Raw genomic sequence first — 19,157 nt, 5'->3', positions numbered from 1 at the left:
ACTTCGTTACAGTACTATTTGATTTGTTCCTAGAGGAATAGAGCATTAGGTCCAGGTCTTTTGTTTCCTTAGGTATCGGTTATCTACAATCTATCCCGCCTCTATATGACTATAAAACCCTACTACCTCAAGGCTAGGAGAATCGAAATTGGCAGTATATACTCTCCTACCGTGTCCTATTTGGCGAGACCTATCTCTAGGTCTATAGTGACCAGTTCGGAGTACGGTACTTGTTCATCCTTACCATTGCCATTGTATCCGAGACTATCTGTATCACTATCCCTGTCTTTGTAACTCGTGGCTACTACTTCGATAACGTCCTTGGTAGTTTTGTCGATAGCTGTAATTTCCTTTCTAGGGGCTGGTTTCTATTCTTTCTTTAGGCTCTAGCATTCTTGCTTATAGTACCCTTTCTTTCTATAGTTATAGTAGGTAATATTAGACTTGTCTTTAGTCGCCTTCTTTTAGTCTTGCTTCCATATTATATCTATATCTATAGCTCTAGGGTACGTCCTATATAAGGTATTAATATATACTTGCTTTTTCTTATCATTAGCCTTAACCGTAGTTCCGTTCATTTGACCTCATTTCTGCTACTCTTGTGTATAGAGTTGATTATCGATCTTAATAGCCTATACGATATATTTGTCTAGAGTCTTAGGCCGATTATACTTATATAGCTTGTCTTTGACCTTTTCCTTTAAGCCGTTATAGAATAATTATATTAACGCCTTATCGTTAAGCTAAGACTTAAGTATGTCCTATCTAAATTATATAGCGTAGGAGGCTACTAACTTGGTCTATTAGAGATTAGCGAGTCTTTCTTATATATAAATCTTCTCGTCTTTGTCGCTAAAAACTTTCCGAAGCTCTTCTTCGAAACGGTCGTAAGATCGGAAGACTACCTATATAAACGCGTCTCGGTCATCTTCATCTTCCTCTATAAGATAGTCGTTCTATGTAGGCTCGAACCATCTAAGTACCTTGCCCTCTAGTCTTATAGCTATATAGAGGACTTTAGCTTTATTATTTAGAAACTTGTCGTCATTAAGCCAGAAGTAGGATCAGAGGTTTATTAGGAATCCTACGAGATCCTCCTTAGTTCCTCCGTATTTACCAGGTAGTTCAATCTTAATACGCTTCGCTTTAGCACCCTCGAGTGCCTCGATTTTAGTATAGGCCTCGTTAACTAACTTCTATAAGTACTTTTCACGGTTCTCAAGTTCCTTGATTCAAGCTTAAGTAGTCTTATCTCTCTAGTCTAACTCCTAGATCCGCTGCTAGAGTTAACTAAGCTAAGCGAGCAGCTGTTCGGCCGTGATGTTAGTAGCCATGTCGATATCGAGGTCGAAGTCACCTCCGTTCTAAACCATAATAGAACAAAGGGAGTGGTAACAACGTGTAACGAACCTAACTTAGACTTCTTCTAAAAGGGTCTAGACGGAGGTAGATTGAGCATGACGAGTAGGCAGGTCGTCTAAGGGATTCGGTAAAGCTAAAGGGTTTATAATAATACTAGAGTTGCCTCTTATAGTAATTAGCAATGCTCGGTATAAGTACTATGATTGTGATTATTACCACTGGTGAACTCCTAGAGTCCACTATAACGAGTGACTATCTATATATATATATAATCCTAGTGATCACTCCTGATTACGGTGATCGTGAGTGATCGTATGGTGGTGATCACCCTAATCGCTGGTGAGCGTAGTGATCACTATACTTCCTATATTATAATTGGTCCTTCTATTCCTTTGGCTTGATTGGCTTGTTTGTGCTAGTGGCCTAGGTGGCATCTGTATGTATATTTCCGTGACATCTAGAAAGCATTATAATAGTTCTAAGACAAGCCTAGCTTAGGTACTATAGAATAGGACAAGATATATAGGACATGTGCTAGAGTAATGATTACCTCTATTATATAAATGAAAAGAAATCGCGAATTTGGGAGCTTTAGATAAAGCTATAGTATATATAATAAGAAGTAGAATAGACTTAATAGTAGAAAGCTATAAGCACTTAATAGCTTACGGAAATGAGTACGATTGACGAAGCCGCTATTAGCCGAACAACCGAAGAGGTTAGCACTAACCTAGAAAACAGGTCAAGGCCCTTCGAGGGGCCTAGAAACTATTAACGCCTGCGTAGCGGCGAGTGGTAGTGTAGTATAGGAGGAACTAACGTAAGAGACTATTATATCGAGACCTCCCGGCAGAAACATAGGAAATTGCCGTAATCTTTAGACGACGGTGGCAAGATAAGCGACTATAGATAATAGCATAATGGAAATAGTACGAAATGCTTGTACTAGTAGACAGTGGAGTAGAGATGAACCTGATTTTGCCGACGCTTATAAATTAGCTATAGATACCTTAGAGAATGAAGCAGAAGTATAGTATAGTCAAAGGGCCATTTCTAACGTAATAGATATATAGAGAGACCGAACTAATCGATATTACTATGGTAAGAAAGACTATAGTAGTTATATTTAGTATTATAGATATAGGTAATGATAAAGATATAATATTAGGGTTACTATACTATAAAGACTATAACCTAGACATCAGCTAGAAGAATAGTAGCTACCTATAACCCTAAACGGAGTTATATTTGACTAGCGAGATAGGGAGCGTGTAAGGATCGCAAGCAGACAATGCTCAGGGGAAGGCATATCCCATAGATCTACTATAAGAGATAGATAATGGTAGGTAGACTATTATAGACTTTGGAAGAAGCGGTATAACGATACCGACGTTATAATAGGAAGAACGAGCTAAACCGCTAATAGCTATTCTCTCTGTTAATAAATGCGGAGTACTATAATTAGAGTAGTAGGTTAAGATAGGAGAAATCGCTAGCATTGCTATAGATAGAACCAAGTTCGTATATTATTAGAAAACCGAGAGACAAGACAAGACTAGGGAAGTACCGAAAAAATATAAAGGATACCTAGCATTCGAACCGAAATATCCAGAAGGACTACTGGAATACGGCCTATAGGATTATAAGATTAAGCTTAAGGAAGGAATACGACTAAAGTTCTTTAAGATCTATTATATAAGCTAGACTTAGAACGAAGAACTTAAGCGATATTTAGAGGAGAACCTTCGAAGGGGATATATCTGCCTGTTGACATCGCTAGCAGGCTACCTAGTCTTATTTATACCTAAGAAAGATAGAAAGCTACAGTTATATGTTGACTATTAGTAACTTAACGAATAGACTATAAAAAACCAATACCCGTTACCGCTAATCTTATAGCTCTAAGATTAGTTAGCAGGAGCCTAATATTTTACGCGTCTTGACTTGCTATCGGCCTATAACTATATATAGATCAAAGAAGGCGACAAGTAGAAAACGGCCTTTAGGATACCCTATAGCTATTACGAGTACCTTGTTATGCTATTCGGACTTACGAACGCGCTAGCAACGTTTTAAGCCCTGATTAATCAAGCTATCTAACCCTTTCTCGACAAATTTACGGTATATTATCTTGATAATATACTTATCTTCTCTAAGACGATAGACAAACACTAGAAGCACGTAAAAGTAGTACTAGATGCGTTATACGCGTATAAACTATTAGTTAATAAAGAAAAGAGCGAATTCTATATTGGGAAAATAGTGTTTTTAGGATATAAAATATCCCTAGGACAAATTCGAATAGAACCTTTAAAGGTTAAAGCTATTAAGAATTAGCGATAAGTAACATTAGTTACAGAAGTATAAAGCTTTATCGGATTTGTAAACTTCTACCGAATATTTATTAGGAACTTTAGAGCGATCGTACGACCTTTATACGAACTTATAAAGAAGAATACTAAATTCTAATGGAAAGAATAGTATAAGTAAGCATTTATATAAATCTATAACGCTATTACTAAAGATCTAGTACTAGTATTACTAAATCCTAAGAAGCCATTCGAGGTAGAAACAGACGCTTTAGACTACGCTATCAGAGGACAATTAAGATAATAAGACAAACAAGGAAAGCTATATCCTATAGCCTTCCTTTTAAAGAAGCTCGATAGACTATGTCTTAATTATCCGATCTACGACAAAGAACTACTTATAATTATCGAAGCTTTTAAGGAATAGCGACTATACCTTGGTAGTATACTTAAACTAGTATAAATATATATAGACTATAAGAATTTACGATACTTTACGATGACGAAGGAGCTTAATAGACGATAAATATAATAGGTAGAATTCCTTATAGAATTTAACTTTAAGATCTATTATAAGAAGGGCAAAGAGAATATACAAGCAGACATCTTAAGCTAACAAACGGATCATACAGAAGGATAAACGGAAATAATACTACTATTATTTAAGGAACAAATGGACGGAATGCTATATTACGAAACGTAGACACCTATAGAAGATAATTTACTTAACTCGTTCCTAGAATGTTATATAATCTTTCGAGAAAAAAGGATTAACAAGATATAGTATCAAGTAGCACCCGGACTAGTGGTACCTAATGGAGTGGAAGAAAGAGATAGGAAACTCTAGTACTGAGGCAAAGCATATATCTACGACGGGGATTAATAGCTACGAATGATTCGAGAACTTTACGAGTCGAAACTCAGAGGATATAAAGGAGTTACAAAGACTATCGTACAAGTTAGGAAATACTACGACTTTCTATAGTTAACGGTATAAGTTAAGGAAGTCGTACGAAACTGCGACATTTGTAATCGAAGTAAAACGGTATAATATAAGCCGTATAGGCTACTTTAGCCACTGCTAATAGCTGATAAACTATGGAGTTTAGTTATAATAGACTTTATTATAAAGCTACTAGAATCTAAGGACATGGCTATAGGAGTAATCTATAATAGTATTCTTACTATAGTAGATCGCCTGATTAAATAGGTATACTTCTTTCCCTATAAGGAGTCCTAGATAGCTAAATAGCTAGTAGACGTAATCTATTAGTAAGTTATATTAGTATATACTTAGCTATAAGAATAGATTACCGATAGAGATACTAAGTTCGTATCGAAGTTCTAGCAAGCGTTAATATGACGATTGGACGTTAATAGCAAGCTATTAATAGTATACTACCCGTAGACTAATAGACAAACGGAGCAACTAAACTAAGTTATTAAACAGTACCTCCGCTCTTACGTTAACTACTAGTAAGACGACTAGGTCATACTATTACTAACAATATAACTCGTTTATAATATAACGCTAATGGAAACGACCAAAGTTATACTATTCTTCGCAAACTATAGATATAAAGCGGACCTTAGGCAAGGACCAGAGGTTATAATACTAAGAGTAGTAGTTAAAGCAGAACAAATACACATACTATATAAAAAGCTTAAAAAGGAACTCGAGTTTGTCAAGACTAAAATAAAGAACTACTACGACAAATATAGGCTTAAGGGACCTTGCCTAGAGAGGGGAGATAAAGTCTACCTAATTATACGAAACTTACAAACTAAATGACTAAGCACGAAGCTAGACTTTAAGAAGGTCAGACCCTTTGTTATTAAAGAACGAATTTCGACATCTAGCTACCGACTATCGTTACCGTCATCTATACGACTATAGATAGATGTTTTTTATATTTTACTTCTCGAACTAGCATTAAAGAATGCCAAGGTTGCTATATATATTAAAGTAGAGGATAAAGAGGAAGAATAGAACGTCGAAGAAATTCTAGATTTATATATTATTAATAGGGAACTATAGTATCTAGTTAAATGGCTTAATTTTAGATTAGAAGATAACTTATAGGAACCTGTTAAAAACCTAAACTACCCTAAGAAATTAGAACAGTTCTATTAGTAAAACCTAGATCGACTAAAGGAAAACCTAGGATAGAACCAAGGACGACGCCCTAGTCGATAGCATCGACGGCATTATTAATCTCTAACAAGAGTATAGTAGGCGCCTCTTGCCGCTCTTACCGCTTAACCGCCTCTAACTCGTCTAAGGTCGATAGACTATATACTACTATATCGGTACCTTTCTCTACTAAAAACTCCTTCCATTAATAAAGACGCTAGAGCCGTATAAGCTTTTTAGATAACTCGCGTTAGGCTTCTTCTAGACGGCATTAGGATTTATCTAGCTTAAGTTCGGTATAACGTTTAGTATCCTTGATACGACGCTGCTCCTAGAGAATACGATCTACTAGAACGAACATTAGGAATCATACTTAAAAAAAAAAAAAAAAAAAAGGGAGACGAGCTTATAGAAAGAAAGTAGGATACTAGAGCTATTATAAGAACGACCTCGACAAATATAGGCCTTATAACGCTTTATACGTATAATTATTTTACAGACAAGGCCTTACAACGCGTATTAAGAGCAAGGTATAATAACAAAACCGTTCTTAGCGATATTCTAAGCAAGGGAAGCACGGTAATGTATAGAAAGCGACTTCCGTTTCTCTATCGGCATTTTGTCAATATAGCGACCATAACGCAGAAATAGAAAGAATATAGTACTTATAAGCAAAGGGTATTAGCACTATTTGAAACGGCCTAAGAGGGCTTTCAGGTCAAAAGCCTTAAAGGAGGGGCATCGTATCATAGATAAGTATATAGACGGCCTGGCAGGCTGTAGCCAGGACATAGGACATTCCGACAGCCAATCACTTGACAGACTAATCAGAAGATTATCACCGCTAAGACTAAGGTCTTCACTAGTAATAATAACATATCACTATCGATAATATAGAATTATAGAGTAAAAGGAGAAATAGTACTAATAATAACTATTAAAGAGGGATAGATAATTATATATATATAGCTAGCTAGTCACTCGTTAGGTAGACTCTGGGAGTTTACTAGTAATAATAATTATAATTACAATACTTATATTAAGCATTGCTAATTACTATAAGAGATAACTCTAGTGTTGTTATAAACCCTTTAGCTTTACCAAATCCCTTAGACGACCTGCCTACTTGTCCTGCTTAATCTACCTTCGTTTAAACCCTTTTAGAAGAAGTCTAAGTCAGGTTCGTTATAGACATTCTTAGTGGTTTCGTTGATAACCGTAATTTCCTTTCTAGGGACTATCTTTTACTCTTTCTTTAGGCTTCGGCATTCTTGCTTATAGTGCCCTTTCTTTCTATAGTTATAGTAGGTAACATTAGACTTGTCTTTGGTCGTCTTCTTCTAGTCCTGCTTCCACGTTATATCTATATCTATAGCTCTAGGGTACGTCCTATATAAGGTACTAATATATGCTCGCTTTTTCTTCTCGTTAGCCTTAACCGTAGTTCTATTTATTTAACCTCGTTTTTACTACTCTTATATATAGAGTTAATTATCGATTCTAATAGCCTATATAATATATTTGTCTAGAGTCTTAGGTCGATCGTACTTATATAGCTTATTCTTAACCTTTTCCTTTAAGCCGTTATAGAATAATTATATTAACGCTTTATTGTTAAGCTAAGACTTAAGTATATCCTATCTAAACTATATAGCATAGGAGGCTACTAACTTAGTCTGTTAGAGATTAGTAAGTCTTTCTTATATATAAATCTTCTTATCTTTATTACTAAAAACCTTCTAAAGCTCTTCTTCAAAACGGTTATAGAATCGAAAGACTACCTATATAAATATGTCTCGGTCGTCTTCGTCTTTCTTGGTAAGATAGTCATTCTATATAGGTTCGAACCATCTAAGTACCTTGCCCTCTAGTCTTATAGCTATATAGAGAACTTTAGCTTTATTATCCAGAAACTTGTCGTTATTAAGCCAGAAGTAGGATCGGAGGTTCGTTAGAAATCCTATAAGATCTTCCTTAGTTCCTCTATATTTACTAGGCAGTTTAATCTTAATACGGCTCGCTTTAGCAGTCTCAAGCGCCTTAATTTTAGTATAAGCCTCGTTAACTAGCTTTTATAAATGCTTTTTGCCGTTCTTAAGTTCCTTAATTTGAGCTTAGGTAGCCTTATCTCTCTAGTCTAACTCCTAGATCTGCTATTAGAGTTAACCAAGCTAGGTAAGCAGCTGTTCGGCCGTAACGTTAATAGCTATATCGATATCAAGGTTAAAGTTACCTCCGTTCTAAACTATAATAGAACAAAGGGAGTAATAGCAACATATAACGAACCTAACTTAGACTTCTTCTAAAAGGGTTTAGATAAAGGTAGATTAAGTGGGACAAGTAGGCAGGTTGTCTAAGGGATTTAGTAAAGCTAAAGGGTTTATAATAACACTAGAGTTATCTCTTATAATAATTAGCAATGCTTAGTATAAGTACCATAATTATAAGTTATTATCACTAGTAAACTCTTAGAGTCTACTGTAATAAGTGACTATTTATATGTATATATAATCCTAGGATTACTAGTAGTCGTGGTGATCCTCTATACTAGCTTACCTAGCTTATGTCGTAAGCTAGTGATCTTCTGCTAGGATTATTTCTTACTAAGTGTAATCCTGTCCTAATTGGTCTATCATTCCTTCGGCTTGATTAGCCTGTTTGTGCTAGTGGCTTAGGCGGTATCTATATATATATTTCCGTAATAGTATATAAGCTAACTCCCTTAAGCTCTAGAAAACTTAAGAAATTCGAAGGGAGCACTACTAGTATATAAATCAAAGAGTATTAAGAGCTCGTTAAATTAATCCCATATTATATAGTTATATTATATCTAGATATTATATATACCTATTTAGTACTTTCTCGATACCTAACTAACCTAAGACTAGACTACTTGTTGGAGATATAGCAAGTAATAAGATATCTATTTAGGAACTCTTATCTATTAATCTAGTATAGAGGCGAGCGAGCGCTAGAAAGTCTAACGCTTGTGATCGCTAGAGACGCTTTGTACGTAGATAATCTAGATATACGGTATTCGTTATAGGGATATATTTTCTTCCTATTTAGAGGCCCTATTACGTAAAGTAGAAGGCGTCGTACTAGGATACCATTATAACGTTAAGTACTAAAGTAGAGCTTCTAACGCTCTCCTTTATAGCAAGAGAGGCTATAGCGCTTAAAAGGCTATTTATAGATATTGATCTTAAGCTCGGGGAACCTTAGAATATCTATTATAACAATTAGTAAACTATTTAACTAGTAATAGCTAAGAACGAACATATTAATACTTACCTATAGTATATAGATATCTATAATATATAGTTATACTAGGAAACGGCGAAAGGAACATTTAAAGCTATATATCTATTAACTAGTTAGATACTAGTAAATAGGCTTACTAAACGACTTAGCTAATAAGCCTTCGAGCGCTAGAGGGCTCTCCTTAATCTTTAAGATATTAGTTATAGGCTTATATAACTAGGGGGTAGAAAATAAGTCAAATTTGTCAAATAAAATACTACCTAATACTCCCTATCTACTACTATTAGCTATTACTAGGATTAATAGCCTTGCCCTTGCCTTTATCCTAGCCGGGCGACAATATAGCGCCTAACACGTCATTAGACGCGCTAATACGAGCATCACGAGCCTCCTTGATCTTGCCCAACTAGTAAAAGATGTCGTATACTAAGCAGGCAATCTTCGTAAAACGTACGAATTTAGCCTTATCGAGCTTATACTCCTCTATATTATCCATACCGGCACATTTTAGGTCACTCCGAAGGACTATACGTAACTTCTTAAGATCCTATATATAACTATTAGCGATTTGCCTATACGTTAGGGGTAGAGGTTTAAGATCTAGGGACTTATAGAAGCCTTAGCTCTATCTAATAGAGCCTTCGTCAAATCCTTTGCCGACCTAATGTAAAAAGTAGGATTACTATTATAGTTAGTATAAGTATCGTAAGAGCTATTAGACATATAGATAATTAGTATATATTTCTTTACACTTATAGGAACCGTGGGTATAATGGTAGCAACAGGAGCTAGCGCCGGAATAATCGCGACATTCGCCAAATAAACGTCCTGCTAGAGCCGACCATATATACATTCCACAGGGCACCTTACAAAGCTCGCTAGCAGTGATGTCGCTATATTTAGTCAGCTCAAACGATCCTAACACAACTAGAATACTCACGGTTTAGAAGCTGGTTTGGAAGCTTCAGCACGCTTACGCTTTCGAGGCATTATAGGAGCAGAAGTCGACCTGCTAGTAATAGCCGTATTTACAACGGGCATACCTGACGTGTCATCTATTGATTCGAGCGCAGGAGGCGTCATCCTATTGTTATTATTGCGATTAAAACTGGTGATACTGTCGCTACTACAACTACGATGGCTATATTTAATCTACAGCTTCAAAGGAATCGCTCTACCATACTCGACTCTTTTAGACTTCCGAATACGGAAGGCAGGCCCCCTAAAGGAGCCATCGAGGTAGGAGCGACAAAGGACATAACACTAAGAACAGTATCACCACAAAGCGTAGTTAAACGACTACCGCGTTTAACTGGGGGGTGTGTCGGAAGCTATGGAGCTTCCAAGCGTATTAGCCACGCGTTTGCCACAGCTATATGAGGCTGTTTAACGCATTGGCCAGTCCCTTTGTCTATAAATACCACTCGTTTTGTCTCCTTTGTAGATAGTTCAACAAGGCATTGTCTCCTTCGTACAGCCACCCACTACAGACACTGCTTTCAACGCTCCCGGAGCTCCCACTACGTTCGGCAGTTGGCGACGGTGTGACTCATTGATTCATTAATTCATGGGCAGGCTGAAGGACTGTTATGATGTGCCCTAATACAACCCCAACCCTTGTTGCATTAACAAATAACTATTAATAAGCCTCTATAAGCAGTTTGTGTTGTTTACCCTTCTTCGATCCCGCACGCGAGTGACCTTGAGGTAGGATCATACCTAATTAGGTACCTAGGCAGACACTTCCAGAGATATATAATTAATTATGCTTAGACCTTCTTTTTCGAATTATTTGAATTTATAGTTCCAGAAACGAATCTCCAAAGAATCAACAAGGCGTTAAGATGCTCATCCCGGTGATTATTTAGGATGGGATTGAAATATAACAAGGGTACTTAGGTAGGCAACAATGTCTGTGTCTCTTGTTAGCTTCGGGCTTCGTGTTCAAGTTGTTCGAGACAAAGTCAAAACCAGATAACAAATAGCAAAGGGGCGGGACTTTTCGTACTCCGTACGGAGTAGTCCTAATTAATTAATTACCCGTTAGAAATCGTCCTAAAAAAAGTCAATACCCACCCATTCACCTATCCATTTTTGGGTGAGCATCCCGAAGAGAAATAATCCGATTTGTGATTTCATGTAATTACCTGTCTTGAGGGGAAAACGCCATGGCCCCTCCGGCCGCAATGCTCGACTCAATCACTCGCCTCACGTTCTGTCAGAGATCGTGGAGCGCTGGCGAAACGCGGCTCAATGGGCAATGCCAGGGGTCCGCTTACACTACACTACACGAGGTGACTGTACCTGCATACACGTGTCGGTCCACTTCAACCGTTTTTCGATGGGGATTGGTGCACGCGCGGAGAGTCCGCACCAAGAGAAGGATTGGAAGTCGCGCCTCTGTCGATCAGGCCAATGTACCTGCATCAAATCGGTAGGTATCTTGCCCAAAAATGGCAGCCTGTGCGATTCTTGTGGGGGTCCTGCAGGCCCTGCCACACCGAATTTCCACAAACCTACAAGACTTCTGGATGAGGCGTGCGTGGTGATGCTGAAAACATCGCGAAACCATTGGACGATGAGGGAATTGAGTAATTTCCTGCCCACAAAGCTGCGTGTTCCTACGATGCAGGGTGCTCCCGCACTGCTGGGTGTGTGCATTAATTAACGATGGAGTGTAACTAGTGTATGGCGAGTAGGTTGACGAGGCGGAGCAGCAGGTGGAGGTCAAGCTGAGCCGGGGCTGTTAACAAATCTCGAGATGGCTGGATGGGTGGATGGACGGATGGATGGTGCATCATAAATACCTCAAGAGCCAGGAGAGAGTCTCGAGTCCCCTTCCATCCTATTTCCCTCATCAAGCTCACCGGAAGGTCACCTCACCGTTGCCGTTGTCGCGTAGGGGCGACTCTGTCACTCTTTTCTGAGCTCTGTCGTTCGTTATATTACCCACCTTTATTAGTCACTTGATTCAACCTAGTCCTTCGTTTCGACACCATGTCATTCGCTCTCTACGCCGCGGCCCTCCTTCCGGTCGCCGTGCTGGGTGCTGGCCTCTCCGTCCCGGAAGACAACCGGATGGTTCAGCAGGATGGGCTCCTCCGATACCCCCTCATGCCCCGGCTAGGCAATCTTCTCTTTGGGAAACACGCCAACATCACCAGGAGACAGATCGATACCGGCATTTTTGACCCGCTCTCTGGCACCTTGTACACCATCGAACTGACCCTCGGCACCCCGGGCCAGACGGTCCCCGTCCAGTTCGACACGGGCTCGGACATGCTCTGGGTAAACCCCGTCTGCTCCAAGGCGGCCGAGCCCGAGTTCTGCGCTGCCCAGCCCAGGTTCACCGACTCCTCCACCCTCGTAGACTTCGGCGAGCAGGGCAATATTACCTACGGCACTGGTTATGCCTACTATGAGTATGTGGCTGACTACGTCGCCATTGGCTGTAAGTGTCACATGAGCTCCCGAGTCCTCCGAGCGAGAAAATACTTAGAGCTCAAGAAACTTACTCGTGTCTTGTGCGTCCAGCGGCCAGGATCACGCAGCAGGTCTTCGGTGTTGCCTTGGACAGTGCCCATGCAGACGTGGGCATCTTCGGCGCCGGCCCGAACTTGGACGGATGGGACTCCGCATACCCGCTCGTTGTGGATTCTCTCGCCCAGCAGGGGTACACCAGCAGCAGGGCCTTCAGCATGGACCTCAAGGGGTTCGAAAGCGCACGGGGTGAGTTGCCCCCCTGAACTGAGTGCCTTTTTTTTGCGCTCCCTGTCATGAGTGGAGAGAGGCGTCACTAACCAGGACGGCCCCGGGAGGCAGGATCCGTCATCTTTGGAGGTATCGACACCAAAAAGTACAGGGGAAGCCTCATCAAGCGCCTAATCATCCCCGCCGCCGAGTCTCCGGACGGATACACAAGGTTCTGGATCTATCTCGATGGCATCTCGGTCAACCAGCCGGATGGCGACGTCGTCACCGTCTTCAGCACCCCCGACGGAGGCAAGGGCCAGCCTGTCCTGCTCGACAGCGGTTACACTCTCAGTGCCTTGCCGAGACCCATCTTCCAGAAGCTCGTCGCTGCCTTCCCCTCTGCTCAGTACGTTAGCAGCGCCGATGTGTACGTTGTCGACTGTGTCGACCATGGCGAAGGGGGCTCGCTCGATTTCATCTTCGGTGGCAAGACCATCAACGTGCCCTACCACGAGTTTGTCTGGGCCCAGCCTGAGTCCAACACCTGCGTCTTGGGCGCATTTGAGGACGGTGAGTGCCTTTGGATCACAATTTCATAATTATATGGTTGCCCACACACACACACACACACACACACACACACACACACACACACACACACACACACACACAAAACCTATCGAAGATTACTGACGTGAAACTCGTACCAGACTTCCCCGTTCTTGGCGATACCTTCCTCCGGTCCGCGTACGTCGTCTACGACTGGGACAACCGCAACATTTACCTCGCTCAGTCGGACGACTGCGGTTCCAATCTCGTGGCCATTGGCAGCGGCCCCGACGCCGTTCCGTCCATCGTCGGCGAGTGTGGCAAGCCGAAGCCGACATCCACGTCGACCTTCTCCAAGACTAGCTCAAAGACGTCGACCGCTTCCAAGACTTCATCCACGTCGGACTCGACTTCTTCTTCTTCTTCCCACGTGACAACCTCGTCGTCCAGCACCACCGCCACCACCCTCAGCACGCACAAGCCTCCGTTCCCGACCGCCAGCGGCAACTTCACCACCACCCGGTCCCCCACCACCACCACGGCCTCGTCCACCATCAGCAAGAGCACCTTGACCATCACGAGCGCGACCACCTACACCATCACCTCGTGCCCGCCCACCGTGACCCGCTGTCCCGCCCACGAGGTCACCACCGAGATCATCACCAAGACGACGGCCGTCTGCCCGGAGACGACGGCCACCTACACCATCCCCCGGACCATCACCTGCCCCGGCAGCGGCGGCGGCGACGACTGCCCGCCCGGCGCCACCCGGACCACCACCCTGACCGTCACGCTCTCCCCAGTGGGCCCGACCGACCGCACCACCCACGTCGTGCCCGGCGTCACCACCACCACCCCCACCACCATCACGGCCCCCCCCACCGGCCAGACAACCACCACCCTGGTGCCGGCACTGCCGCCGACGACAACGACGATGAGCGGACACCGGGGCATCAACGGCACCGTGACGGCGACGTCCAAACCTCCCGCCGTCACCGCCGGCAGCGCCAAGGTCGGGCTGGTGTCCGGCGCCACGGCGATCGTGGCGGGAGTGATGGCGGTCCTGATGGCGCTGTGAGGTGCTGACGCTCGCCGTCTGTGACCAGGGGTTATTGATTATTGATCAGAGTTGTGTGTGTGTAGGTAGGGGTATTATGGAGAGGTTGGTGTGCTTTGGATTCGTACGGAGGGTGGTGTAGTTAGTAGATTTATGCCGGAAGGATGTAATTAATGATGGGGAGGTAATTTCGACAAGAAAATCACATAATTCATCGGATTACTCCGTGTTATTATATTTTCTGGCTCAAGGCAACACTTGATGTGTATTTCTTTTTTTATCTCAATCAGTGCATAAGCTCGAAGCACTTGTAAGGACGTCTGGGAGAGGCATGATTAATATGATACGTATAAAGCTGTGATTCATGACAAACAGATCACCTCTAACGAGAGAGCCTCCAACCCCGGCGGTAGGGCCGGGGTTTCTGGCAGACACTGTATCCTTGAGCACATCATTCATGATAAAGGCATCAGGGGAGGCTGTTACGTGCCCTTCGTCCAGACGCTATTAATACCAAAACCACAACGACGACGAGTGCATTCTCAAACCCGATTTCTGGGTTCTGGGCCGAGTAATAACCCTTCCCCGTTTGGCTCTGAAGATAGGGGAGTATTATCCCAACGTCACTGATCTTTTGCATAGCTACCAAGGCGGTAAGGTTAACGAGATGAGGCTCTATACCGAGAATCTTTGGGGCAATCAATCTCTAATACCGTCTTCAATTTGTGACCCAAAAATGACTACTTCCCCAGGAATGAGTACTGAATAGATCACCTAAACGCCAGACGCAACATAGATAACCCAGAACGCCATACCGGGGCCCAGCCCTTGAACTCATCAGAACTCTTGACCATGCCATCATCATGACGTGTAACCGCAAGGCGAGGGACGTACGTCTACACAGTACGTACGCCGGTAGGATGTCTTCTAACCACACCGCCAAACCCCGCAACGGACGTTCTACGTTCCGCCACGGTTTCTCAGGCTGCTGACTCTCCCCAGGCCAAGCCACTTCCTCTTCCCGCTTCCCGAGTTACCGCTATTACCACCACCACCACCACCACCACCGAGCGACACACCCCCGCCTTCACCATTCGCCACAACACAGCCGGTGCTGCCGCCCCATGACTTCCCCGACGACGACGACGACGATTTCCCAGAGGGAGGAGGTATGCCCACCGGAGCACCACCACCACCACCACCACCGGCGGGCGTCCCAGCCGCGGCAGGAGATGGCTCCAGCACGACCCCGCCATCGCCGTCCTCGTCATCGCCGAGACCGACGGCCCTAGCGTGGACGCCGGAGCCGTCCACGAAGGATGGCTGCGACGTGCCCTTCTTCTTCCGCAGAATCGGCGGCGGCGTGACGCCGCTCGGGCGCTCCCCATCTGCCAGCGACGCGCGGCGCACCCACGAGGGCATGCCCATCCCCAACGCCGCCGGCAGCGCCTCAGACCCCGAGCCTGCTCGCTGCCGCGACCGCGATCGCGGCGGCGGCGGCGGCGGCGGCTTGAACGCCGTCTGTGTCGGCGGGGCGCTGGCGGGCGGAGCCGGCACGTCCGCGGAGCCCGTGGAGCGGCGGAAGAACGCGGTCAGGCCGCGCGAGCGGGGGCGGGACGTCTGGCTTGGGGGCGGGTAGTGGCGTTGTTTGGAGAGGGCCTGCATGGGCGAGTCCTGCTTGATGGGAGCGTCTGGCTGCTGCTGCTGCTGCTGGTGATGGTGGTGCTGGTGGATGGGCGGCGGCGGGGCGTGGACTTGCTTGGGAGGTACGGTCATGGCCCGGCCTTGTTTCAGACCAAGCCCCGTGAGGTGGCGGTCGACGGATCGAACGTCGTTGCTATTGCTGCGGGTACGACTTCCGCGGGCGGGGCTGTTGACCTTGGAAGAAGCGGAGGGGCTGGGATGCGGTGGCGGCTGCGGGATGCCTTCCGTTCCAGGTGTTGCATCCGCAGGAGCTCCGGTCCTCGCGAGAAGGCTGGACCGCCGGTTCGGCGGAGATGGAGCTGCGGCACCGCTTATAGGAGTCTTACGCCTGGGGTTCGCGATAGGGGGAGTTGGCCTCGAGGCTTCAATGGCATCCAGCATGTCCGCAATGGGTGTTACGGACGCATTTTTGGCGTGGGGACCCGCGTGATCTTTTCCACCCATGGAACCGAGCATCGTGTTTGCCATCCAACCATGCGCCGAAGTCGGGAACGAAAACAGATCTGGCGAGACGCGGCCGTTGGTAGCGATCGGGTGCGCTTGCGACACGGAGCTCATCGGACCTAAACCTTCTGTGCTCTCTGGCTTCAGGCTCTCGCGGAGCCAGGTATCGATGCTCGACGTCGTCGAGTCTCTGCGATGTCTGGCCGTGTATCGCGATGCGTCTCCGCTCCAGCTGTTACCGTTGAGTGCGCGCGCATATGCCGAGTCGGTGGTCGAGGGAGACGAGCGGTGATCCGGTACGACTGCAGCCGCAACTGACGACCCCCCTGTTGCATGACAGTGTTTCCGGCTGTCAAACGCCGTGGTAGATGCGGGTTGAGCGGCCCGAGATGGCGATACGTGCTCTAGATGCTCAGGTATCTTCGTTATGTTCGCCTCGGTCAGGTCTCGGCGATTGTGTTCGCTATCGGGTCCATGGTCCTTGACTGGCGTTTCGTTGTTAGGCAGGGTGGTGCTTGAGAGGGTATCTGGTGTCGGGGGCAGTGTTTGGGGATTGGTGAACTGGGCTTGTGTTATGACTCTCTCCAGAGCCTCCCGTTTCTCCTTTTTGGACTTTGGCTGGGAATGAGAGGTCGGAGGGCGGGTAATTGGTGGCTGCTCCTTCTTCCCGGTTGGCGGTTTTAGGAAATCCCTCGGGGTAGCGTGCGTTGGCTTGGGCCCCTCGGTCCGCTGACGGGGTGATGGGGTGTCTGCCATGATGCCACTAATGGTGTGGAATTGCCCACTGGCCACTCGAGAGCTGCTTGGCCGACGGTGACCCTTTGGTGTTGACGTTCCGGCTCTGGTCGGAGATTCGACTCCCGGGGCAGCGGTTCGAGAGGGCACATCCCGCTGGTCAGGACGGTTCCGAGGTGTGGAGGGAAGGTCAACGGCCCTTCCCCGGCCGTAGACGCTGGCGAACGAGCTTTCGCTCAACTCGCTGAGCGCAGGGCTCGCCAGTCGGGGGTCGATGCGAGCGGTATCAGGCGTGTCCTCGGCCGGCTGTGGAAGAGAGAGGCCGCTTTCGCAGGCCAGGCCGGCCATGTATACACTTCGAAGATTCTCGGTGTTTTCGCTCCTGTCCGAGACGAAGCTCGGCATGCGAATTGGGGTCTTGGAAGAATCGCCAGGTGTGGCCAACTCTGAAGTTTTGCTTTGGGAACTTGGCGTTACCAAGGGAGAAGCGACTCGAGAGTACGGAGGCTTCTCAGCCTCGACCTGGAGCACCATCTTCCTCTCGAGAAGGAGCTCCTCGATACGCTTCTCCAAGGCGAGAATCATCCCTATGGCCTCCTCGACGGCCTTGTCCCGCTTCTCGAGCTCACGGAGCAACGATTCGTTTAGCTCGTCTCTTTCTTTGGCCTCCCTCTCCAACGTATCGACGCGCGCTTCGAGGGCGGCTTGCCTTTCTCTTCGGTGATAAAGCTCGAGTTTGAGGTCGAAGTTCTGCTTGTGCAACGTGGACAATGTCTGCTCCATCTCCTTCATGCCCAAGCCTTTCTTCGCCTTCACAGCATCGACGCCACCATCTGACCCGGGCCGATGGCTGTCAGTGGGGGAAGGGCTCCTCCGTACATGTCTGGAGCCAGAGGAGGAAAGCATATCGGTGCTCGAGTGGGATGATACACGGCCGTTCTCAAGTTGCCGTGAACGCTGCAGCCTTTCCAGTAGCAGGGGAGAGACAGGATAAACTGGCGAGTTTTCCGGGTGTTCCATTGCTTGTGTTAGGCGGTGTGTTCTGGACGAACTATCGCCCGTTCCTTGGGCAACCCCGTGGCCGTCCATCTCAGCTTGACCTTAGGAAGGGAAGAGCAATTGGGATGATTCAGCCAATTTAGAATGAATAGCTGAGGAAAATAAAGAAGAAAAGTGAGAAAAATCCGAATTTGGTTGAAAAAGTGACTGGAGAAAGCGTGTCAAACGCAGCACCAGCAGGCGGCATTCCACCGCGCTGGTCGCGGTGGTTGTGGGGAAGAGCTCAATTGGTGTGGGGGATCAAAGTGCTTGCAGGAAACGGGAGAGCTCTAGTGGGTCTAGTCCCTTTCAGGCTAGCGCTGCCTCCCGAGCGCTGCCGGGAGGCAGCAGCGGTGCCTGGGTGCCTGTCAATCGGCTTATTAAGTGAACGTGCTTCCTGCGGTAACTACGGAGTACTGTATCATAGTACTCCGTATGGGTGTGAGTTCAGTGTTAGGATTGGTCCCTGGAAGGCACATCGAAAATCCCAGCCTGGAACCTCTCCATTCCATTGATCGCATTGACCAACTTTTAAGTTCCTTGCTATCACCTAATGTACAAGGTTGCCAACAGAGTGACGATATTATTTTGCACCTAATTCTTTTTTTTTTGTGGTTCCGAAGCTTTTCTTTTGCGAAATCGCCAGCCTCTCACGAGCGTCAGCACGAGATGCCGGCGAAGGACTCATGTGCCTGCCAATCAGGACTCTCGTCACCTGCAACCCAGCAAGCTGGAACTGATCCCGGATGCAACCAACGAGCCTTGAGCCAAGAGGTCCAACTGCGACAATAAGGGTGTGCAGGAGTGCCCGCCCAGCCTCCTCATCCGTCCATTCTCTCTGAACCAGCTTTTTGCCTGGGAGTATTCA

At 45.6% G+C, this 19,157-nt stretch overlaps 2 protein-coding genes across 2 annotated transcripts; one reads left to right on the top strand and one right to left on the bottom strand.

The window, feature by feature from the left end:
* The first annotated feature begins 11,885 nt into the window (after nt 1-11,885).
* Nucleotides 11,886-14,632, top strand: MYCTH_2313164 (uncharacterized protein). Its single transcript, XM_003667339.1, has 4 exons — nt 11,886-12,520; nt 12,604-12,798; nt 12,892-13,332; nt 13,473-14,632. The coding sequence occupies exons 1-4, from the start codon at nt 12,067-12,069 to the stop codon at nt 14,387-14,389; spliced, it is 2,007 nt and encodes a 668-aa protein (XP_003667387.1). The 5' UTR covers nt 11,886-12,066; the 3' UTR covers nt 14,390-14,632.
* Nucleotides 14,633-14,984: 352 nt separating this feature from the next.
* MYCTH_2313163 (uncharacterized protein) lies at nt 14,985-18,628 on the bottom strand. Its single transcript, XM_003667338.1, has one exon. The coding sequence runs from the start codon at nt 18,269-18,271 to the stop codon at nt 15,329-15,331; it is 2,943 nt and encodes a 980-aa protein (XP_003667386.1). The 5' UTR covers nt 18,272-18,628; the 3' UTR covers nt 14,985-15,328.
* Between the last annotated feature and the right edge of the window lie 529 nt (nt 18,629-19,157).

Source organism: Thermothelomyces thermophilus, chromosome 7 (assembly GCF_000226095.1).
Source record: "Thermothelomyces thermophilus ATCC 42464 chromosome 7, complete sequence".
Lineage (NCBI taxonomy): Eukaryota > Fungi > Ascomycota > Sordariomycetes > Sordariales > Chaetomiaceae > Thermothelomyces > Thermothelomyces thermophilus.
This window is presented reverse-complemented; position numbering and strand designations above follow the sequence as displayed.